General features: G+C 39.0%; 1 protein-coding gene across 12 annotated transcripts in view; it reads right to left on the reverse strand.

Moving 5' to 3' along the window:
• The window catches only part of LOC124860035 (collagen alpha-1(XXIII) chain-like), a 195,979-nt gene that overhangs the window by 22,198 nt on the left and 148,828 nt on the right, over window positions 1–24,953 (reverse strand). For 8 of the 12 annotated variants that reach the window (XM_047352988.1, XM_047352994.1, XM_047352993.1 and 5 more), the window contains 7 exons: window positions 24,350–24,357; window positions 23,011–23,037; window positions 13,931–13,957; window positions 13,826–13,852; window positions 11,439–11,465; window positions 10,592–10,618; window positions 1,330–1,404 (listed from right to left, as the gene is read on the reverse strand). In XM_047352988.1, coding sequence (XP_047208944.1) covers window positions 1,330–1,404; window positions 10,592–10,618; window positions 11,439–11,465; window positions 13,826–13,852; window positions 13,931–13,957; window positions 23,011–23,037; window positions 24,350–24,357 — 218 coding nt within the window. Of the gene's footprint in view, window positions 1–1,329; window positions 1,405–1,710; window positions 1,768–10,591; window positions 10,619–11,438; window positions 11,466–13,825; window positions 13,853–13,930; window positions 13,958–23,010; window positions 23,038–24,349; window positions 24,358–24,953 lie in introns of all 12 variants that reach the window. The other 4 variants (XM_047352991.1, XM_047352999.1, XM_047352989.1 and 1 more) reach the window with 3 other exon arrangements.

Here is a 24,953-nt window from a genome sequence, read left to right on the forward strand (position 1 = left end):
CTATTCGTTCAGAAATGTCTTTCTGTGTCTTACCCTCTTGCTTGAGGGTGTCAATAGTGGCCTTCTGGACAGCAGTCAGGTCGGCAGTCTTACCCATGATTGGGGTTTTGAGTGATGAACCAGGCTGGGAGTTTTAAAGGCCTCAGGAATCTTTTGCAGGTGTTTAGAGTTAACTCGTTGATTCAGATGATTAGGTTCATAGCTCGTTTAGAGACCCTTTTAATGATATGCTAATTTTGTGAGATAGAAATTTTGGGTTTTCATGAGCTGTATGCCAAAATCATCCGTATTAAGACAATAAAAGACCTGAAATATTTCAGTTAGTGTGCAATGAATCTAAAATATATGAATGTTAAATTTTCATCATGACATTATGGAAAATAATGAACTTTATCACAATATGCTAATATTTTGAGAAGGACCTGTATGTTAACATTGAGCTTGTTCACCAGTATCAGTCTGTTCTTTTGGTGGAAGCAGACTTGAACTGTGACCTTAGAGGAAGGATAAAAGATCTCCTCCAGTGAGTCAGACTGATATTTAGTCATTCAGTAAAACATCCAGACTGACCGACTAAGTTTTAAGTTTGCTTTGCATGTTAAGCTAAAAACAAACAGCCTTGTTTGTTAAAAAAAGGAATTTGTTTTCTGTTTTTTCTCCAATTAAAAATATTTATACATCTAAATCTGCATATTTCATATTTGTGTGCAAAACCGAAAACCATTAACGGTCTTTTCTGCACAAAAATTACAAAGTGACACTTTCTCTGCACCCGACCAACTCTGCTGGCATCTCTAGCATTATGTTTTTTTTATTGAAATGAGTCCATTGGGAATTCAAGCCAAAAAAAATAGTTATTATCTCTCCATGTCACATTTTGGAGCTGTCCAAAAAGCAAAGAGGAAGTTGCCAGCACATCTTTAAGATGAATGTAGATTAAAATCTTGTAAAAGGTTAAGCAACACTTACAAATCCAGTTCTTGCTGATTTTCTCAAGGACTGACAAAGCTTTGGTCAAACTTAAGACATTGTTTACCTGTGTTTCTCTGAAAGAAAAACACAAGTAAACAAGGTCAAATATTTCTTGAACACATTTTAGACTCTTTAGAAATCCAAATCCAAAAGTCTTTGCTTTATCAAACGGGATAAAGGAACAGCGCAGTCAAATGATGACAACTCAAACAAACATTAACTTATTTTATGTAACAGAAGCAAAAAAAAAAAAGCAAAAAGAGTTAAAGAATAAGACAGATGCCAAATAGAGCATGCAAATAAAAGGCAGATTAAAGCGTTAAAGGAGGAAGCACATGCCTTTTAGTTGAGGTCTACCTTCAGAAAGCGTCTCTGAAAGCTGCTGGACTGCTCTCCAGCGAGAAAGCTGTGATCATATCGAGGGAAAACCATCTAAAAAGCAACAGATGTGCAGTTGAGGATAAGCAAAAGAGCAAAAAGAGAAAGAGGGACAAGAGAGAAAAAGAGGAAAGTGAGTAGAGAAAATGGAAGATTTGTGTCAAACGTGGAGTCCAGGTGGTAAAGGAGCAGCCCGCTGCAGGAGAAAACTGATACAAAAGTTCAGCAGACTACAGAAGGAAGAAAAGGCTGAAAAGAGGAGCACTGTGATCCTCTTTCTGCAGAGAGTGACAGATGTGCAGCAGCCCTAGAGAGGTGGCTGCTGGGAGGATTATGGACCATTGCAGTGGGGTAACAAACCTTGACAGCAATTTGATTACTGTGCAGACCTGCGTATGTGCTGTAGTTTGGAGGACCCTGAGGAGAGAAGTCACATAGTGAACAAAAACTCACATACGAAAGCTGTTAAACTTTGATAAGAAGCATTGCCCTGCAGGCATAGTCATACCATTTGAACCTTTTCATGTTTTCATTTGTAAAAGCAACAGACCTCAATGTATTTTAGTGAGACTCTATGCATAAACCAAAAAACCTTGTGAGTTGGAAAGAAAATGCTGCATATTTTTTAAAGGTTTTTACATTAATGTCATCATATGTATTCAGGGGTCCTGAGTCAAAACGTCGTAAAACCAACCTTTGCTAAAGTTATAGCTACAAATCTTCTCATGTATTCCTCTTTGGCTTTAAACAATTAGAGACTTAAATTTAAGCCACTTTTTCTTTGCAAAGAAGTTCAAGGATGGAGAGCATCTGTGAACATTAACTTTCAAGTATTGCCACTGACTCTGAACAGTTATTGGGTCTAAATTTGGACCGAGTCATTCTAGCCCATAAATATTCTTTGATCTAAACCATTCCATTGTAGCGCCGGCTTAATGTTTAGGGTCATTGTCCGACCTCCTGACCAGGCGCAAGTCTTTTAAAGCCTCAGACAGGTTTTCTTTCATGATAGGCTCTGCCTCCATTTAGTGCTGACCAGCTTCCCTGTCCTTGCTGCCCCACAGCATGATGCTGCCACCAGTTTTTTCTTGAGGACTTTATGTTCAGGATGATGTGCAGTGTTCGCTCTCCACAGTGTTTTTGCATACAGCGCAAAAACCCCCCAAAAACTTTGGTATAATCTGACCACAGCAGCTTCTTCCGCATGTTTGGTGCCCCTCAATCTTTCGTAAATCTCTGAGGCTTTCACAGAACTGCTGTATACTGAGATTAAATAGCGCACAGGTGAACTCTATTTACTATTTTGGTGACTTCTGAAAGTATTTGATTACAACGGATGTTATTTAGGGATCAAATAGGATACAATACAAATGTGTTTCACAGTTTTTAGATTTTTATTTGTAAAAAACTACATTACTTTGTGTTCATTTATGGAGTAAAATCCCAATAAAATACACTGAACTTTGTGGTTGGAGTGTGACAGAATGAGAAAAAGGTCTTTCATAAGGCACTTTATGTGAGTTTTATGATGATGAAACAGTTGAAAACTGCAAACTTCGACCTTTGCCCTTTTAAAATGTATGCCTCAGTTATCCATCCAAACTTACATTTCACAGGGAATATGTACGTGTGCTCTGTGGAATGGCTTTCCATCTTTCCCAACCCAAACAGAGGTGGTTTGGCTCTTTCCAGTCAACAGACAGTAATTGTGTTGATTGTCTGTCAAGCTGAAAGGAGCAGAGTTTGCCTGTCGCCACAGAGCTTTGAGTCTCCCTGGTTGAGCTCCCGCAAAAACACACGCAGGGCGCAGGGAAGGATGGAGAGATGTGATGAGGAGCTATTGGAGATGGAGAAACGACGGGGAGTAAGGAGCTGGAGAAGGAAGGGAAGTCTGTCGAATAAGTTTCTGCTAACAGGCTGCGCTGGACTAGTGAGGTTTTTCCAAGACCACGAACCAACCCACCTCCTCTTCATGCCCGTATACTACTGTTTTCCCCTTTGTCACATTCACTCATTCACACTGCTACCACCATGAAGACCACATATGCTTCTTGAAACGTCTCATAACAGAAGAGGCTGTTTCGCAGCAGGCTTCGCCTTGAGCTCATTCCCATCTGACAAACCAAGAAAAACAGACAACCCCCCCTGAGTCTTAGAATGAAGTTTTAATGCTACTTCAGGGAGAGGCAAGATGAGTATTTGGCTGTGGTCCCTTATAACTTGTATTTAACAATACAGGCACCAGAGAAACCCAAAGGTGCAGCGACAGTGTCCTCTACGTATAAACTGAAAGATATGGATGAAAAAAGGCTAGAAGCTTCCTTTTGATAAAAGGTTTATTGGAGAAAGATGCAAAACTGCACATCCTTTTGTATTATGAAAGTTCTGTAAGAGCTGATTTTGTTGTAATACCCCACTTATCCTGTGTTTGTGACCAGAGTCAGGCTGATGATAGCTCTGAACATGATGGATCCACAGGAAGTCACAGGTTGACAGAGATTCATGGCCGCTTCCTGTTTTCACATGTATTCTCTTATCCTGCAAAGTTCAGAGGTGGAGCAGAGCACTCTGTCAAAAAAAGGCCAAAGTGATAACTGAGCTTATGCTGGAGTAATACTACGAACCTCTGTGGCATAAAGCAGTAGCTTCTTAGTTGCTAAACTGTCAGGGTACATCCATGAAACGCCACATGAAGGAATCACTCACAGGGTTTTGTTTTGAGCCAAGCATGTGTTTCCAAGCAATATCCTGAGGTTTTGGGGAACTGCAGACTTATCCAAAGGCATCAAAGCAAGAGAAGGTTCAGCCAAGCGCAATATTTACCTTTAAGAAAAACTACCAACAGGGAATGCCAAAAATATTTGAAACAATTTCCTCAGAACCAACAACGCATAGGTAGGAAAATGTAACGGCCTACGCCTTGATAGGAATCAGGAATTTCTGCAATGTTTCAGAATCGCATCATAAATATCTTTCCACTGGGCAGGCCTGACCAATTTGCCCTCAGTTTCATCTATGACACAATAACCACCCAGTGTCCTTCCTCTACACTCTGTGCTTTACTAAATGTTCGTACCTCTTGACCTTCTTCACATTTTGTCATGTTACACAAACTTAAATCTATTTTCTTTTATGACATGAACCAACATAATGTCATTAATAACTACAGAACACACCAAACGTTTGGACACACCTTCTCATTCAAAGAGTTTTCTTTATTTTCATGACTATGAATATTGTAGCTTCACACTGAAGGCATCAAAACTATGAATTAACACATGTGGAATTATATACTGAACAAGAAAGTGTGAAACAACTGAAAATATGTCTTATATTCTAGGTTCTTCAAAGTAGCCACCTTTTGCTTTGATTATTGCTCTGCACACTCTTGGCATTCTGTTGATGAGCTTCAAGAGGTAGTCACCTGAAATGGTTTTCACTTCACAGGTGTGCCCTGTCAGGTTTAATAAGTGGGATTTCAAGCCTTATAAATGGGGTTGGGACCATCAGTTGTGTTGTGGAGGAGATGGATACAGTACACAGCTGATAGTCCTACGGAATAGACTGTTAGAATTTGTATTATGGCAAGAAAAAAGGTGTGCCCAAACTTTTGGTCTGTACTGTATGAAGAGGAAGAAAAATAGAACGAAAGAATCTGAAAAGTGCGGTGTGCATTTGTATTTACCACATTTTGCTGCATTTAGAACAAGTCTTTTGGGTTATGTGTCCTTGATGGTTGCCACAGGTTCTGAACTTAAGTCAGTACTTCGACAGTGTCATCCTAACATGAAAATGCTTTCATTCAAACAATTCCTTTTTAGATCTGTTTAGGATTTTACATAGTTTTAAAAATGTTTTACAACTAAATCTGAAAAGTGTGCTCTATATTTGAATGCAGCCTCCCTGAGTCAGTACTGCAGGACCAATTTTTACTTCAAGCTGCAAATCTTTTTACCGACTTAAACTTTTGCATGTATTTCTTTGCAAAACAGCTCAAGCTAAGTCAAATTGGATGGAGAATGTCTTTGAACATTATTTTCCATTGTTGCTACAGATTCTCAATAGGATTTAGGCCTAGGCCATTCTAACACGTAAATATACTCTGATCTAAACCTTTCCCTTCTAGTTCAGCCTGTATGTTAATGTCCTGCTTGAAGATGAACTTCTGTCTCCATCTCAAGTTTTTTGCAGGTTTTCTTCCATCCATCTCTCTATCAACTCTGACCCACTATCCTTGCTGAAGCATTCCCACACAATAATACTGCCACCACTATGTTTCACCTTGGGGATAGTGTGTTCAGGATGATGTGCATTATTAGTTTCTAGTCACACATAGCAATTTGCATGAAGGGGAAAAATGCATTTTTGGTATCATCTCATCAGAGCACCCTCTTTCACGTGTTATTTCTGCCACAAGATCTGTGTCAAAGTCCAAAGTAGAGTTATTTTTCATTTCTTTCAAAAATAAAAAATAAAAACATTTATTCTTGCCACTCCTCCATAGAGGCCAGATTCTGTGCAGAGAATGACCATTACGTGTCCTGTAAACATGAGCTGTGGATCTCTGCAGCTCCTCCAGAGATACTACTGGCTTCCTGTCTGCTTCCCTGAATAACGCTTTTCTTGTGAAGTTTGTCAGCTTAGGCAGACATCCATGTCTTGGCAGATTTACAATGTACAAATACACAATTCAGTTTAGAGTTTGGCACAAGAAAAACTACAAAGTATCTGTTTCTCTACTTGTTTACAGTTAACTTTATATTGTTCTATCACAGGAAATCCCAATAAAATACTTTGAATTTGAGGTTGTTGTAAAATGACAAAATGTGAAAAAAGTTCAAAGAGAATATTTTGTCGAGGCTTTGCAGATGACGGTGACAAACATGCCTATCAATATCAGCAGATGTGAGGTAATCACACTCCTAATGCATCTTCCATTTGCTACATAATCTAAATACGACTTTCTGCCACAATTGCAGAAAGTAGAAAAGTGACCAAGAGAAACACAATGAACTAGTGTGCTAATAGGATTGAAACCTGTTATATCTGAAACCAGATTCATAGCGTTTGTAAATCAAAGTGTTGTGGATGGTTTTAATGCAGAGCTCAGATTTTAAAACTATGTAAAATAATGTTTGTCTTTAACTGATGCAAAGTTGAGATACGATGCACTGCACCGGTTTCCTTGAATACGTAAATTGTTACCAGGGCACAGCAAAGACAAAAACTATTCATACCCTGGCAGATTTAGGTTTAGAATCCTTTTTCCCCAAGATGTTGGTCTCTCATATGAAATGAGAGACGTATCTCACAAAAGATAACACCACGTAAAATGAGTACCAGGTTCGAAAAAATGTATCTTTAGTAATGAGCTCCAAATTTTTGAGGTTGGTAGGCCTCCTTGCCATCACCCTAATCTTTAGCTCCATCCACAGATTCTGTATTAGATTCATGTCAGGACTCTGTCTGGGTCAGTTAAAACTGTGAATATTACTTCCAGTCAGAATAAACATTGTTGTGCCAGAGGTATGAACATTTTAAGGCTTAACTGTGTATATAAATGTTGTTAAGAGGCAGGCAGTCATAAACAGCACTGGGCTTGGAGAATTTGATGTATTTTGCTCTTGCTGTAATTTACATAACTGTACATCATGGGTGAATTATCCCATATATTTATGCACAATACCTCATTTAAAGGAGCAGATATTCCTTCGCTTGTGTTTTGAACAGTAGACAGATCCTCAAACACGCCTTTAACATGCATAAATGCTTTTGTAAATGTGAGGTTTTTCAGACTTGTAAAGCATCCTGTAAACGTGTTACTGGCTACCAGTTGTTTGGGCTATTCACAGTGCCATGTGAAGAGTAAATAATAAAAAAAATGTTGTTATCTATAAAGTTAAACTGATGGTTTTATGGAGGGCTCTACAAAGTTTTAGCCATTAGAAATGTATTTCTAAAACAAAAGAAAAACAGCTTTATTGGCCAAGATGATCAACAAAACGTCTCCTAGAAATGTAGACATAATGGCTTACATCTTTACTGTTCCCCACACAGTAGGTGCACTAAGAGGAAACTTTTCTTGCATTAAATAGAGGATTGGACCTATTTTTATTTTTCTTAGCATAAATATACACAGGATTAGGGGTACTATGACCCTCTTCAAAAAATCTACAATTTATGGCTTTGCATCGTAAAGCAAGAGTCTTATTTTCAAACCCTGCTGGATTAAAATTTAGATAATTACATATTTCCCTTAGATATCGAGCTAATATCACACGAAAAGAAAACACAGACCAGATGCAGAATGAGGTTTTTTGGTCATGTAAAAAAAAGGCATATTTTAGTTGAGACTGGATGGTAACGTTGGCACTCTGCCCCAACCACTGAGATTTGATGGAAAGGTTTAAATGTTTCCATCATTCTTTCATGGCATAATTTCTCATTTCTGGCTTAGGCATCCTAGTAGTGAGCCGCACAGGATAAACACACTTTTCTTTCTGAATTACCAGATGACTTTAAGGGACAGTAAAAGGTTTTGTGGACAGACACAGTTGGGATAAGTGGTTGTTTTTTTACATTATTTCTTTATCCAAGTCCAGATTGCTCAGTTTGACAAGTTTAATTCAGATATTGACCTCCAAACATGGAATAGCTTTGCTCCTTTAACTTTGATTTCCTATTTGTGATGGTCTGTTACTCTCTCAGGTTTCAGTTTGACTCTCATCTCTGATCTTTTCCCTCCAAACTTTCCAAACATGTTCAAATAGGTGGACAAACTGTACTTATTGGGAAATAACTATTGTTGTAGGCTTGCAATGAAACCCTGCCATTTTTAAACCTTTGACCTGCTTAGGATTCTGCCAAATGCAAATGCTTCTGCTTTGAGACATAATGTATTTAAGGAAATTTTCATAAAAAAAAAAAATAGACTTTTGATCCTTGCTGAAATAGTACTTGGTGTACTTGAACACAACCACAAAGAATGTAACTTTTCCAATTATCTATAGAAAAATTATAGATGTAATGCTATTTTATGGTAAATAATAGTGATGAATTCAGAGGCAAGTATTCTTCCTTAAAAATATTTCATATCACCTCCAAAGCCTAATTTTACTCTAGAAACCACATTTACATTTTCTACCAAAAAATGTTTACTGGTAAGCTCAACTACTGTCTGTGGCAAAGCAACTTTAAACCACAATACTCTCACCACCATGCTTAAGAAAGATGTCTTCACTTTTTGCCCAATGCCAAAATCTTGATATGCCAGTAAATAATTAATTTTCCAATTTTATTCTACATTGTACACAGGGTAGTTTTGAGTGAATGTTTCTATAGTACAAAGACACTATTTTGAAGCTTCTTCGGGACTGTTTTTAAATTGCTACAAATGAAGAGGGTCTATTTTATTCAGCTTTCTTTCTTGCATTTAAAAATGGCTTTGTTTTATGTCGTATCTACATTTGAATGTAAAGTATTCCCTTTCATCCTAGTTTAAAACTCGAGACAATGAGGATATCCAAATATTTCTTTTAATTCACATGTTAAATTGCAGGAAATATCCCATTAAGGCTATTTTTAGTCAGTGTGTAGTCTGGGTTTGCTGATTAATGGACAGGGACGAAATTCCAAGCTGTTTTTGCAATGGCAAGTCACCCTGTCCACTCTAAGTGTTCAAATATAAGTTGAGTTGCCCTCTATACAATGCGTAAGATTTCCATGTCCTGGATAACTGAGAATGGAAACCAACATGCCTACTGTCCTGCCCACAAAATCAAATTTGTCTTCTTTTGAGCATGGAGGAAAGCTAAATTTTCAGAATATGTAAAACAGCCTTATAGTGTAAACACTTTATTGAACTTAATATGAAGACAACTTCAAGTTGAAATCATACAAAGAGAGCAAGATGAAAATAGTGCCTTGCTAAAGTATTAAACCCCCTTGAACATTTCCATATTTTCCTCAAATCAAAGCCACACACTTCAGTGTATTTATTTATTTGGATTATATGTGACAGACCAGAACAAAGCAGTGCATAACTAAAATCTGAACCTTGGAGCGCATTTGTATTTAGCCCACCTTTACTTTGATACCCCTAAATAAAAATCAGAAAAACCAATTTGCCTTCAGAAGTCACATAATTAGTAAATAAAGTTCACCTGTGTGTAATTTAATCTTAGTACACATACAGCTATTGTGTGAAATCTTGGAGGTTTACATTAGTGAGCAATGAAGACCAAAGAATACAGCTTGGGTCAGGGATAAAGGTTTGCTAAAGTTTAAAGCAGAGTGAGGATATAAAATGAAAAATCAGCTTCTGAACATCTCACAGAGCTCTTTTCATTACATCTGAAAATAAAACGAGTCTGGCACGAGTGCAAAACGACCAAGACATGATCAGGCCAGGCCAGACCAGGCCAGGCCAGGCCAGGCTAGGCAAGGGCAGCACTATTTCCAAGAAACAGAAGTTGTTCATGGCAACTCTTGAGGAGCTGTTGAGATTCACTAGCTAGTAAGAGCTGATGGGAAGACAGGAGAAGCTTAATACAGGGAAATCCTGAAAGAAAATTTGTTTGAGGCTGCAGAAGCCTTGAAGCCAGGGTAGAACCTTAGCTTCCAGCAGGACAACGGCCCCAAACATACAGCAAGAGCTACAATAGAGTGGTTTAAGTCACAGCATATTTATGTGTTATAATGTCCCAGTCAAAGTCCGAACCTAAATTCAACTGATAATCTGTGGCATGAGTTGGAAATTGATGCTATTTCACAAAGAACAACTAGCAAATACTTTAGTCTTTAGATGTGCAAAGTGTGGGAAAAGACATACCCAAAAATATCTGTCTGTAACTGCAGTGAAAGGTAGTTCAATAGAGTATTAACACTTCCCATCACTTCATAACTGTGCACTACTATGTGTTTCTCTATCCCATAAAATCCCAATAAAACACACTGAAGTGTGTGAACACCTTTTTTATTATTTTGCAGATTTGATAATTACTATTGGATTCAGCTGCAACTAGTATAATGGGTAACATATACTGACTTACCTGAAATCCTAAATCCTTTTTTTTTTTTTACTGCAAAATCAAGTATTGAAATGTTTAACTGTAACAAAGTGGAAAATCTGAAAGACCTTCTCCTTTGTAACAACTGTATTGAAGAAACAGCATCTAAATTGTGCAAACGTTTTACAAAAAGGTTATTTAATTTCTCAAAGATAATAAGAATGATGACTTACCCTTGGCCCAATGTCTCCTTGGTCACCCTGAGAGAAAAACAGGAAAATAACAATTGTCAGAAGTTCTCAGAATTGTAAATGTACAAATGGCTAATAATTCAAGAGCTACTGTGGGGCCGCTATGACAGACGAGCTTACAAAAATAGTGTTTATAGGAAGGAAGCAACTCAAAGGTCATCTGTCCAAATCACAATGGGATGTAAACATTTACTGGATAATTCATTTACAAAGCTGCAGATAGACTCGTCGGACAGGATGGGGTCAGGGTGGTAAAAGTGGGTGTGTGCAGAATTAGGATTACTTTTTGATGAGGACCTAAAGGTCGCGCTCTCATCACTGAGCTGCTATTATGATTACACAACGGAAGGCTGTTTTCTTTTTTTAAACTTCACTATCTGGAGAGAATGCACGTGAATCAGACTGAACCCTGCCCTGATAAATGCTGTACACTGTGGCTGCGGTGTGCTTCTGCTAATCTGCAGGTCTGTGACTTGAGGGCAAAAACAAACACTCGTGCACACAAAGTCCACCATTAGTGCAGGCATCACTAAGCACATGCCAAGCTTCAACTGCCAGCACTTTTTAAGCTCTTCATCTGGAAGGAGGTTCACAGAGCAGGAAAACATCTGGCTAGCATTGAGCTCAATGGAAGGCCTGCCAACCTGTTCCGTGAAGTACATGTTATCTTTGCTCATTTAGTCAATGTAAGGCAAAAACCTGAATGTTTAGAGCAATTGTGAGGTTATACGTATCTCTGTGGCTTTATAGGAGCAAAATAAAGTTAGAAAATGAATCCAAACAGGCCAGTGACATGTTAAGCAGAGCTGGTACTAAGGTTGAAGCATACCTTCTCTCCCTTGGGTCCGGGCAGGCCCTGCAGGAGGGATAGGACAGATAATCAGAGACAGTTGGTGGAATAAATCAGTGATTTTATGAGGAACACAGCAGGGAGTATTCAATCAAACAGTAAGGCAACGTGGCAACACAACTTAATAATGTGTGTCACGGAGACCGCTTAATCCCAACTCACTTTCTGCTGAATGTTATTCACCGTTTGAAGCAAAGTCATAAAAAGATCTTTCAAGAATTTATGTTAGAATGCACAAGACGAATTTGTTCCACCATCAGTCTTTCTGTCAGATGGGAACTTTGAAGATGTTTTAGCGTTGCGAGTCCATGGGTTTCAGGTCTGTGGGATTTGTTGTGTCTTTGCGGTTGAATAAGCGAAAAACAAACAGAAAACATGAAGCTTTAGTGTTTCTGTGCTGTACACCACATACTGATACACAGTCTTGTTTTGTGTTGGACATTTTGACATCGGATTTATAAACTGGGGGCAAACAGATGAGATTAGTTTGCTGGTTGTCTCTTTGTCCCTGTCTGTCCACTGCACACTAGTGGCACAAGGATGCCACATGTGGTTGCGTCACAAACGGAAAAGTCCATGGTGACAGAAGAAAGATGATGGAAACCAACCAACATCTCCAGTGCCTTCCAAGAGTAATTATACCCCTTGAATCTTTTCATACTTTATTATGCTACAACCACAAACCTCAATGTATTTATTTATTTGGATTTTATGGGATCGGCCAATACAAAGCAGAGCATATGTGTATAGCCCCTTTACTCTGATATACTTAAATAAAATCTGGTAGAACCAATTGCCATCAGAAGTCTCCCCGTTTCTAATTAGAGTGTGGCTGTGTATAATTTAAACTCACTATAAATCCAGCTGTTCTATGAAGGTCTCAGAGATTTATTAGAGTAGATTAATGAACATAAAGCATCAAGAAGATCAAAGAACAGGCAGACGGGTCAGGGATAAAGATGTGGAGAAATGTAAAAAGGTTGAAGAGGAATGAGGATATTGAGGCACTATATTTTGATCTTCAGGACCTAACATTGTCAACACTGACCAGATTATACCTCCTTTGCTCATATTATTTTATTATTTACCTTTCTAAGCTTCTTATGTCTATTGTTTGACTAACCTTATCCTGTACTTAACACTACATCCCCTCTGGCTCCTTTAATGAGTCCTATGACTCCATCAACCTTAAGACTTGGCTCTAAATTTTACCCGTCATCCTTTTTCTTCGAGCCAAATATTATGTTTGGACAGGAGCTATTATTTTGTTATGGAGAACAACTTTGACAAAATGGGCACAGTGGAGAGGCAGCCAGCAGCTTTTCTCACGCTGTGCCTAGGTACTTTAGGTCAGGGTGAAAGCAGATGGAAAGATGTGGTGTAAAACAATCTAAAATGAAAATGTTACATGTGAAAAATGGTGCTTCACTACTGATATTGTAAAAATTATCTTGACAACTAAAGATTTAAGGGTTGTCTTATTGGAACTTTCTGTCAACGAATCAATCAAATTGTACTTTTCTCCCTTGCATCTTCTTATTTTAACCTCTTGCTCCGTGACTTCAGAAGCAACCTTGGCCAGGAGGTCTAATTCGCTCCCGCTGTGGTTTTTATGGCAGACCATCATGATGGAGGAGAGTCCTATTAAATGACAGACTGAGCTTTAAGTCTGTTTTAACAGAAAACAGGAGTTTAATGATGTTTGGAGAGGAACTATTTAAATGTCTCAAATTAAGCTTTCAGATTTCAGGGGATGATCTGTCCCAGTTGCATGTGAAGGAAATATAATTTCTTTATAGGTCCACAAAGAGATTCCTTTTATTGTAAATATAATCTAAATGTTATTGAAAACACTGAATAAAAGAATAGTAAATGAGCTAAAAGAAATGGCAGGACAACCTTGGAGGTAGGGCAGAGGGCATCATAATGGTTTTTTAAAAGGCCTAAACACCATTCTGGCTCTTTCTTTCCCACCGGTGTGTAACCGATTTGCTCTGCTTTGTCCGTTTACACGCTACACCTGGATGTGCCTGGGAGTATGCTGGGTTTCATGGGAAAGTTGATGAATGGGGGGTCAGAGGGGACTTCTGAATGAACTTCGCTTGATCCATGACTCCCCCATCACTGCCAGCTCTGGGACGACTTAAGATGTGGAACAAGGATGAAAATAGCTACCATGTTTTCTTTTTTTTAACGGGAACAGTAACAATGATTGATGTGCAAGAGAAGACCCACCTGTCTTACAGACAAAGTACCCATCTGGATTCCCAGTTAACAAAATCTATATGTAGTAACGCCTATGTTGTAACTTTATTTTAACTGATCGGTGTAATTAAAGAGCTAATAACAGATGTGTGAGAGTGTACCTGGTTTCCTTTTTGACCTGGTAAACCCTAAAATGAGAGAAATAGGAATTTTACTATAAAATCTAATCCCTTAAAGCACAAAATGTTGTCTATTTAAGCACTTACTGGTTTGCCATCCAAGCCAAGTGGACCCTATTGGGGAGCAAAAAAGAGAGTAATGAAAAGAAACAAATGAACCACTGCAGAAACAACTAGAAGTGTTGGGAACATCCCTGTGATATCTTTTGTTTCAGGTTTCTGTAAACAACACTAATAAACATTTTGTAAGTGAATTACAAAATGACAGATTTGATCAAATCTGAGGTTGTTCTCTTAGCTAGAATGTTTTCTTAACCATGTTGTTGCATAAATATATAAGATGACAGGAAAGAAATAAATAAAAGGCTATGAGACAAATAAAAAACACAACAATTATTTCCACTTGTCCTCTGTTTTATTCTTCGTTCTTATTAAATCTTTATGTGAAACGATGAGGCCACACTGGCCTCATCAACCATAGAAAGCCTACGTCTGTATGTCCGCCATATTGCAATGAACACGAAGAGTAATAGTATTTCCAAATAAAAGAAGCCAAATAATTCAAATGCTATTGATAAGTTGATTATACATACAATATGTCTTTTCAGTAACTGAAATGGCAATCACTGAAAAAAAAAAATCAATATCTGCAAATCAGAATCGGTATAAAACACACTTTGCTTAAAATACACCTAATTTAGAATACACCAAACATCCCCCTTGCTGGGATTCATAAATGAAATAAAATTAATAAGGAACAAAGTCCAAAATTAGTAAGGAACTAGAAAGAGTTAGGAATAGCAACTTTAGGGCTAATAGGTTGACTCCCAATAAAGAAAAACTTGCAAACATCGGTAGGTCAGCTAGCAATGCTAGCTAGCTACCACTGGTCTACTTATGCCTGGTTCACACAGCAAGTTGATTTTGAAAACCTGGGAGACCCCATACAAGATGATAAAAAACCGGAGATATAACAGGTTTGGTCCTACATTGTGTCGTGTCCAGCCACACAGCAAGCACCACACACCGCACACAAACAGATTTCCCTCACAAATGTTCAGATGTCAGACAGGAAATCTCACAAAACCTCTCGACATCAAAGGTGAGTTCAGAGTAAATAGACAAAGCGAACGAAGAAAAAGCAATGGCAATAGTTTGTGGACTAATTTTTACAAAGAAGAAACATTACAAAGAGAAAAGGTTAAAAGAGTGGAGACAACACGATCAGGTAAACTATGATATGGAGGTGAGTTGTGTTCACATTGTTCTCTGTTCTGATAGTTCCTTGAGCTTTCCTGGATATTTAGTTAAAATAAACATGCAAAACATAAAAAAATTTACTTTCTACCTGGCTACACATCTCATTCAACAGGCTGTGTGCTCGTCTGTCCTCAGGGAACACCCCACACGGTAGGACCTTATAATCCAACATATTGAACATCCTCGATTTGAGGTCGGAGCGGTCCCAATGTCCTTCGAGTAGACTAGATCACTCTTAACACACAACACTGCAGGAATATCTCATGGGATTATCTTTAGAGTCATCATGACAATTGGGGCATGTCGGAAGATAAAACATCGGGTCAAAAATCGGCATAGAAATTTGCCTTGTGAACGAGGCATAAGCCAAGATTTTAATGCCTTCAGCTTTAATAGGCAGACATGAGATTGATATAAATCTCTTCATCCAACTCTCAGCAAGAAAGTAAGGAATAAATCTTCTCTCCTAATGACCAGTTTCAAAGACATCTAATGACTCTTCTGTGGATGAAGAATGTCATTATTACACTGAAAAGACACTATTTGCTTTAAATCCTCTGACCAGACAGGCCCTCTTAAAAATATCCTGAAGCCAGCTGTTACCGATTAGTGTTTCATAATGTTGAAGTCTTCTCTCCTTATCTCTCATGAGACAATGTAAATTATTTTGTCTTAGGAGAAACAGGGAACATCCTTTTGCAAATACAACAAAGAGGAAACAGTAAAAAGCGGATTTGTAAACAACAGAAAGAGTTTGAAAAAAGGATAAGAGAAGGAAAAATGAAACAAAATGAATATCCACAAATATATTCTGACCCGCTTTGTGTGTGTGTGCAGCACTTTTGGAAATTTCCAAATCAAAACTGATAGGTTGTTGGAATTATGTAGTAATCCTCCATCTGTTGTGTGGGTTTGTGGTGATGAGATAACCTAAAAGGTGGTTTAGTGCGACCTTCCTGAAGCTCAATGAAGTTCTTAAGCAGCAGTTGGCTTTGTGTGCTTTGTTTACCTCAATAGAAAAAAACAGTCGAGCAGTCATTGAACCTCCTCCTCAGAGCAACCCTCAGTTCAAACATGGAGACCCTTCAGATCCTAACTTAAACATAAAGGAACACTGGGCTCTGGAATCAAATTTTCCAAAAACACTTAAATGTGATGTATGCGGTAAAGACTAATGTTGACTTCCTCCTTAACGACCCTACTCCATGTTAAGCTAACAGTTTTTACAGGGTCCCCTGAGTGGTGGGCTGCTGCACCCCTTCACAGTCCCGGTGACTTTGCAGACTAAAAGCTGTCATTAACACTCAGCTATATGGCCTTAGACAGCTTTTGCTGTTTTGCCTCTTCTGTGGGCCGTCTGGCCTCAGGGCCTTTAGGGAATCCTCAGCATTGTCATCACTGCTGGCTTTGATGGATGGGCAATAGGTACAAACGACTGAGGATAGATGCTAAATGTTTATGTACACATTTGATGTTGTGGCTAAAAACTCTTTAAAAATATTATCATTGTGTAAGCATTTGAAGACATATAATAAAAACCCTTTGAGGTAATAATGTTCCATTGACTGCTGAAAGGAGCCAAAATAGTAAGGAAGAGATTAATTTTTATTTGTACAACTCTACACTACATTCAGGTCATAACAAGTTGTAATTTTGTCACTCTATGAAAGGCAGCATGCTGGGTTTACCATGTCATGAATGTGAGAAATTAGATGAGCCTACAAACGTCCCACTGAGTTTTCCCTGCTATCAGGGTCCAGATCTTTGGATGTCTGCCTTGTGGTGCACATGCATCTGCGCGTATGTGGCGCTACCCCTGCATCTGGTAGCGTTTACCGTGGCGCAACTCCTTCAAGCATCGTCAGGATGAGTAGACGAGTGTGTCTTTGCTTTTGAAGATGTGTGTGAAGGTTTTACTGGCCGTTATAAAACCCAATATGGACGCCTGACTTCTGACCTCTATTGTACAGATAAAGTGTAGAATTTGTTCTGCTCTCACAATTTCAAGGGCAATGTCTCAACTAAGAGGGCAACAGTTGACTATTCCCTCCTTTGAAAAAAAGACAACAAATCTGGAAAGCAAAAGGCAATTTGGGAGGGGAGAAACAATATAGAATACCTTCTATACCTTCAATTCAGATTTTTTTGATGGACTAACACAAAGTAGTGCATAGTTGAAGGTAAAATAACAGATGGTTTTCAACATATTTAGAGATAAAAACCCGAAAAGTGTGGTGTGCGTTTGTATTCAGCTCCTGTGAGTCAGCATTGTATGTGAAACACACAGGCCAAGAAATGATTTCCCCTTGATGGTGGAAAAGTAATATATTATCTGTGTTACTTTTTTCTATAGCTGCAACATACCTACAAGGCAGACAAACAGTCTGTGCATAAAAATGGCTGGAATTCAAATAAAATTAGGCTGAACTAACAGGAAAAAAAAAATATATATATAGGGAGTGCGGTGAGGTTTTGTGGGTAGGAATTAGAAGCTGCTGGTAAAAACCTCTTCATCTTACACCACAAAAGGATCTTAGTACCAAATAAAGGATGGGAGAGAGGAACAATGAAAGGAAAAAACTGGGAGAAAAGAAGCAAAAAGTGAATGAATAAGCCTGATAATAACCACCAAAACCTCAACAAACTGTGGAGCCATTCCATTGTCTGCCTGAAATCTTGTTCTATAGCAACCCTAACCAGAAGAAAATCATACATTCATACGAGAGTTCCCTCTATAGCATGACCTGCAGGGGCTCATATATATATATATATATGTCTTTCTGTGTGAATGTTCACGTTGATTAATGCAGGTATGTGTGTGAATCTGTTAATCCCAGAGAATAAGGGTGTGAGGTGTCTCTGCTGGTTTTATTGTGTTCCTTGTGGTGCAGACTGGTGATTATCCAGAAGGGTGTAATTGTTGAGGATGCAGCATGAAAAGCGTGGTGTCTGCACATCAGCGCAGACGTCGCGGCTGGAAACACACATGGTAACGCGTTGTGCACATTAGCAGTTAGCTTGATTTTGGTCATAAAACTGAAGCTGATAAGGGTGATGAGTGGATCCCTTCCTTTCTCCTTTCTCTCTGTAGGTGTTTTTCCACTCCAACCTCTCTTTGAACATCCAACGATTCTTTTATTTACCTCCATGCTGCTGCTACAGTGGGAAACGCTGCGACACTTCTACATAAGTACAATTTGCGAAACATGACATTGTCTTTTAAAAACACAGGATGGAGGAGAACCGAAGAGAAGAAGAAAGCATACCAAGCTGTGTGTTTGGGACAGAAAATTACTGACATGTTGTTGGGTGACCGTCTGGTTTTAATCTGCACACCGCAGCCTGGAAGCAGGAACAATGGAGACCTTGGCCGGTTTCTGCCGAGAGAGGTCGGCTGTCTCAGGCTGGCACTCTCACATAAACACTCTTATAGCTGGGTATGCTGATCTCTGTGCATATGAATGAAAGGCAGACGCTGTGTGGGGGTGTATGTTTACCCCTCTGCGTCGCTCTGTCGGTGTGCCTTACTTTGATTATTTGACAGCGGGAAGTCTCTTTTCAGAAAGTCTCCTTGGCTGTGATTTATGAGAGGAAGGAGAGACATGGGTTGCACAAGGAGAGAAAACATACCTCAGCACACACACACACACTTTTTGCAGAGTTATGCTTGAGATCCTCACAAACCACACTTCATTAACACTGTTTATCAAATCACTGAAGACTGTTGCCTGCATTAGTCTGATGAACTCAACATGTGTATTTCACCTGAATGAAGTATATGCTGTAAAGTAGTACCACCCTCCTTTACTTTATCTTGGTAGATTTATAACCCCGCTGTTACTTTTTCAACATATTAGAAATATAGATACATTGCTGCACATCCCTGTTGTTATGAGGTAGCTGCTTGTTATGGAGGAGACAGCTATACTGAAGAAAAATTCCGGATTAATTCCGGATTATTCAAATTACCAAAACGGAAATAAAGCAGCACAGCACTGATCTTATCTATATTTTTATTTCATAATCCCGCAAAGTGATGTGTTTGAACTGCAGAAATACCTGTTTAGTACTACTAGGAGCAGGATGTACTTCAAGAACAATGTAAATCTCTTCCTGAATATAGTGTCTGGGCAGCAGCCTACGTTGCTGTAAAATCTGCATTTACAGTTGAAACCAGATGTTTCATTCAGGAGAAGCTAAGTCTGATTTCATGTCAGACAGGCGAAAAAATGGTTATGTGTCTTTTTAACGTTGCATTTAAACATCTGGTGTCAACTGTGTATTAGGATAATGGTGTCTTTGTGGGTGTCATTGTTACCCAATATGTGTGCATTATGTGCCCTGATGGCAAGGGGAGAGGTCATGCTCTTCTTTAAGCATGGGGGTTGTAGCATCCATAATTCAAATTATTTTTAGCAGAATCAAACACTGGTTTTCAGCATCACTTCAAGGCCCGATTTGAATATAAAATCCGGCAAAATTAAACCAAAATTAACGTTTCTTTTGCAGCGATAACACTCAGCTGCAGCCGCCTCAGTACTTCGGCTCCTTCCAAATATCAGTTAATTAGACACAACCCTGGGGTGTTGTGATTTTCTTAATTGGTGTCTGGGAACAAATTAAGAAAATGTGCTAACATCACCGGTTTATATAGATACCTGCCTAGGTTTGCTCGATCTTAAATCAAGAGTAAATTGGATGATGTAATGTTAATCTCGCTGTCCACAGTGGATGCAGAGAGAATTTATTTTTAGTTTTTGTATTGATTGTAAGAATTGGGAAGAAACAGCAACTATATAACTGGTCTTTTTTTTTTTTTACACTGGTCCCCGAAGGCACTGCACTGTATAACAGCGACCGTGCTGCAGCAGACACCAGAAGGAGAGAGCCATCACCAAAAAGGCACAACCTCATCCTACCGCCACTCGTCTAGGTCAACACTGCACAAAAATATGTGGCTCCAGGATCGGCCTTTTTGCACACCTGAAGACCCACAAGGACCAAGACAGAGGACAGTCAGAATTTGAGTGACCGCCGATGATGATGACATTAACTATAGGCCAATGGATGGAGCTCACCAACATCTAAAAACAAGGACATATATAAACACACAACCTCCCCAGCAGGGAGAATGATCCCTTTTAACCTGCATTGATGGAAACTCAAACATCTCTGCCGCTTCTAAATAAAATGATATGCTGTCCATGTACAGGTCCTTCTCAAAATATTAGCATATTGTGATAAAGTTCATTATTTTCCATAATGTCATGATGAAAATGTAACATTCATATATTTTAGATTCATTGCACACTAACTGAAATATTTCAGGTCTTTTATTGTCTTAATACGGATGATTTTGTCATACAGCTCATGAAAACCCAAAATTCCTATCTCACAAAATTAGCATATCATTAAAAGGGTCTCTAAACGAGCTATGAACCTAATCATCTGAATCAACGAGTTAACTCTAAACACCTGCAAAAGATTCCTGAGGCCTTTAAAACTCCCAGCCTGGTTCATCACTCAAAACCCCAATCATGGGTAAGACTGCCGACCTGACTGCTGTCCAGAAGGCCACTATTGACACCCTCAAGCAAGAGGGTAAGACACAGAAAGAAATTTCTGAACGAATAGGCTGTTCCCAGAGTGCTGTATCAAGGCACCTCAGTGGGAAGTCTGTGGGAAGGAAAAAGTGTGGCAGAAAACGCTGCACAACGAGAAGAGGTGACCGGACCCTGAGGAAGATTGTGGAGAAGGGCCGATTCCAGACCTTGGGGGACCTGCGGAAGCAGTGGACTGAGTCTGGAGTAGAAACATCCAGAGCCACCGTGCACAGGCGTGTGCAGGAAATGGGGTACAGGTGCCGCATTCTCCAGGTCAAGCCACTTTTGAACCAGAAACAGCGGCAGAAGAAGCAGCACTGGACTGTTGCTCAGTGGTCCAAAGTACCTTTTTCAGATGAAAGCAAATTCTGCATGTCATTCGGAAATCAAGGTGCCAGAGTCTGGAGGAAGACTGGGGAGAAGGAAATGCCAAAATGCCAGAAGTCCAGTGTCAAGTACCCACAGTCAGTGATGGTCTGGGGTGCCGTGTCAGCTGCTGGTGTTGGTCCACTGTGTTTTATCAAGGGCAGGGTCAATGCAGCTAGCTATCAGGAGATTTTGGAGCACTTCATGCTTCCATCTGCTGAAAAGCTTTATGTAGATGAAGATTTCATTTTTCAGCATGACCTGGCACCTGCTCACAGTGCCAAAACCACTGGTAAATGGTTTACTGACCATGGTATCACTGTGCTCTATTGGCCTGCCAACTCTCCTGACCTGAACCCCATAGAGAATCTGTGGGATATTATGAAGAGAACGTTGAGAGAATCAAGACCCAACACTCTGGATGAGCTAAAGGCCGCTATCGAAGCATCCTGGGCCTCCATAAGACCTCAGCAGTGCCACAGGCTGATTGCCTCCATGCCACGCCGCATTGAAGCAGTCATTTCTGCCAAAGGATTCCCGACCAAGTATTGAGTGCATAACTGTACATGATTATTTGAAGGTTGATGTTTTTTGTATTAAAAACACTTTTCTTTTTTTGGTCGGATGAAATATGCTAATTTTGTGAGATAGGAATTTTGGGTTTTCATGAGCTGTATGCCACAATCATCCGTATTAAGACAATAAAAGACCTGAAATATTTCAGTTAGTGTGCAATGAATCTAAAATATATTAATGTTAAATTTTCATCATGACATTATGGAAAATAATGAACTTTATCACAATATGCTAATATTTTGAGAAGGACCTGTATACTGTCAGTTAGATTGATCTACTGTAATTTCTTATGCACAGTCTACTGTCAACTCAACAGGAAGCTGCTCTTTTAACGGCATCAAACAAACCTCTTCCAGTTGAATTATGATTTCATCCACATGCAAATACACCAAAAAGGGAATGATTACATTATGTGCCCTAAACTGGGATAATCCATCCAGAATAACAATATTAACATTGAAAACATGATTAACATCCAAACATCGTTATATAAAAAAGCATTCCCAAGGAAGACCGTGGCACAGATGAAAAGAGTCACAAGCAAAAGGAAAACAAATGTGCACATATTTATTTGTGCACTCTGTCCACCTGTGTGCAATTAGCAATGAGCATTTCCCATCAGCAGAGCTGCAGAGTGCCAGACGGACTGCGTAGGAATCAGCCCCCAGGACCAGCCCCCAAACACTCCCGATGGGAGACAGACAGAAAGCAGAGCGCCACCAGAGCCAACTGGATGCCGCGGAGCAACGGGTGACCAGTTATTGTCTCCATGACAACCTAAACACTCACAAGCAGAGAGCTACAAACCCAGACCTGCACCCTGTGAGGAGGGCGAGGATGAGAATTTGATGATGGACAAACCACAAACCATCAACAGACGATGGATAAGTTGTCACACTTTATCAGAACTCACCACCAGAGGCCGCTGTTTCTCTGAAATAACAACAGAATAGGCTTTTTTTTGTGTGCAAATCAGAAGGTTTACTTCCCTTTTAATCACTATCATGGCTGCACACTGACTGGTCAAAGGAGGGCCACATTATCACCTGTTTGGCTTACGTTTATAGATATCTTAACATTGTTGCTTCTTCATGACTTCAGCTGTTAAGCAGTCAGAATCTGCTTATGTTTGAGATTAGATTTCTTTTATTTGACCTACTTTTTAGAAATGGGACAGGATACACCTTATAGATGGTTAATGACTTTTAAAATTTGTTATTAGTAGAAAAAAAATAAAGAAAATCAAAGGTATAAAAGTAAAAGCTCAAAAGAAAAAAAGTTAAGGAAATAAAGAATCCTAAGAAAAGCGAATAGAGATTGAATTGAAGAGTGACAGGATGAAAGAAATAAAATCCAAATTACCGGGTATCCATCCCGTCCAGCCTTGCCCTGGTCAGGTTAAACATGAAAGCATGAAGCAATGAGACAAATTTGAAGAAACATTAGCAGCTGCACACAACATGCTACCTTTACATTAAGTCATCATGTCAGCATTGGAGCTTTTATACTGAAAGGAGACGAGCTGTTAAATATCTGTTTTTTGTTTTTTATCGTTGCATACAAGCATTGGAAATAAATAACAGTGTCTGGATTTCAAATTAGTGAGGAATTAATTAACCAAGTGAAAAATATCCAAAACCTCGTTTAAAATCCATGTTAATGATCTGTAGAGCACCTTACAAATGTATTCATACCCCACTGACCTTTGTCACGTTTCAACCACAAACTTCAGTTAATATTACAAGCCTAACCTTCACTTATTGGGGTTTGTCGTGTTAGAAAAACACAAAGTAGCACATAACTGTAATGTCGTAAAAATCACAGTTGGATGTTTTTATTTTCAATAAATGATAACGTCTCATTCCCCTTAATTTTACTACTTTGTGTTGCTCGATCATAAAAACTCCATTAAAATACAGTAAAGTGTGTGGTTGTAATGTGATAAAATATGAAAATATTAAAAGGGTATGAATAATTTTTGATCCTTTTGTATTGCTTTCTAAAACCCCAAAATTTGCTTTAATTGAATGATTTTGGTTGTTTTATTATGCTGTATCAAATACAATTTACTCTGCTCTGACAGGTGTTTTGACTTTATAAAATTCATTCAGGTTTATTAGATTAACCCTTTTGTACATATTCAGTAAAAAAAAACAAAAAAACATATTACTTCATGGACAAATCTGTTGCACTGACAGTTTTCCTCCAATCAACTCCCAGGATTCGAGCCAGGCCAGTTTGTCCTGTTCTCATGTTTCGTAAAAATCGTCATGCTGGGTTTTAAAGCCAATAATCGCTCCTGCACATATTATCAGTGCCACATGTGAGCATTAAAATAAAGAATAAAACCAAAAATTCCTCCTGGTCAGATTATAACCCGTCCAAGGTAGAAGCAAATAAAACAAAAAAATTAGCCTTGGTGTTTATCTGTGTTGGCAGGAGTTACAATACCTTTGCTGGTTATAACCATCACCATACACACAAAATACACTGCCTGGAGCTCACACACACTTCTGTAGGTGGTCTTTGCATTCAGGTTTTATTGTTGTGGGAGAAGAGCTCATTTCTGGTTTGACCTGCAGTTTGTCCAGCGGTGCTCAAGGAACTGCCACAGAGGACATGTGTGATGTGTGTGCATGGCTAAGGTCAAAACCTCTAAAATTAAATCAATACTACCTGGATGAGATGAAAGCGTACTTACAGGAGGCCCTGCAACAGAGAAGAGAAATAAGGAAGAGGGATCAGAAAATCAGCGCTTTACATCTTTTCTGATAGATGAAGCACAGCATGTGTCACTAAAAGCAACCTCCGCATGGTTCACCAATCTCTTCCTGTGAGAAGTATCCACAACAAAAATCCTGTCCATGCCATGTGGTTGGTTAGATAATTACCGTAATTAACATAGTAGAGAAGAGGCTCATTAGAGCTGCTGCCAGCACAGTTTGTGGCGAAGCCGTTATAATAAACAGACCTCTACGTGAGCTGTGTTTTAGATTAGCAATATGAAGTCATGTCAAGGCTTTGTTTCTCAGGAATATGTGAGAGCAGAAATATGGAGGACAAGTGGTGAGTGAAAAGGTCAGGGATTTGATGGAAAGGCATGCTTCCCTTTTAGAGCACAAACTGGATGTCTCTGACCTTCCTTCTGGGTAGGCTTTCACATGTGATTGAAACGCTCTGATGTTGAGCATCAGCAGCAAAAACATACCTTCTGTTTTTCATTGTTTGTTTAACCAAAAGCAACAGTAATGATCAAAGTTCCTCTTTTTCTCAGTGACCATAATTGAATCTAAGAAAATTCAGAG

Source organism: Girardinichthys multiradiatus, chromosome 23, assembly GCF_021462225.1.
Source record: "Girardinichthys multiradiatus isolate DD_20200921_A chromosome 23, DD_fGirMul_XY1, whole genome shotgun sequence".
Taxonomy (NCBI): Eukaryota; Metazoa; Chordata; class Actinopteri; order Cyprinodontiformes; family Goodeidae; genus Girardinichthys; species Girardinichthys multiradiatus.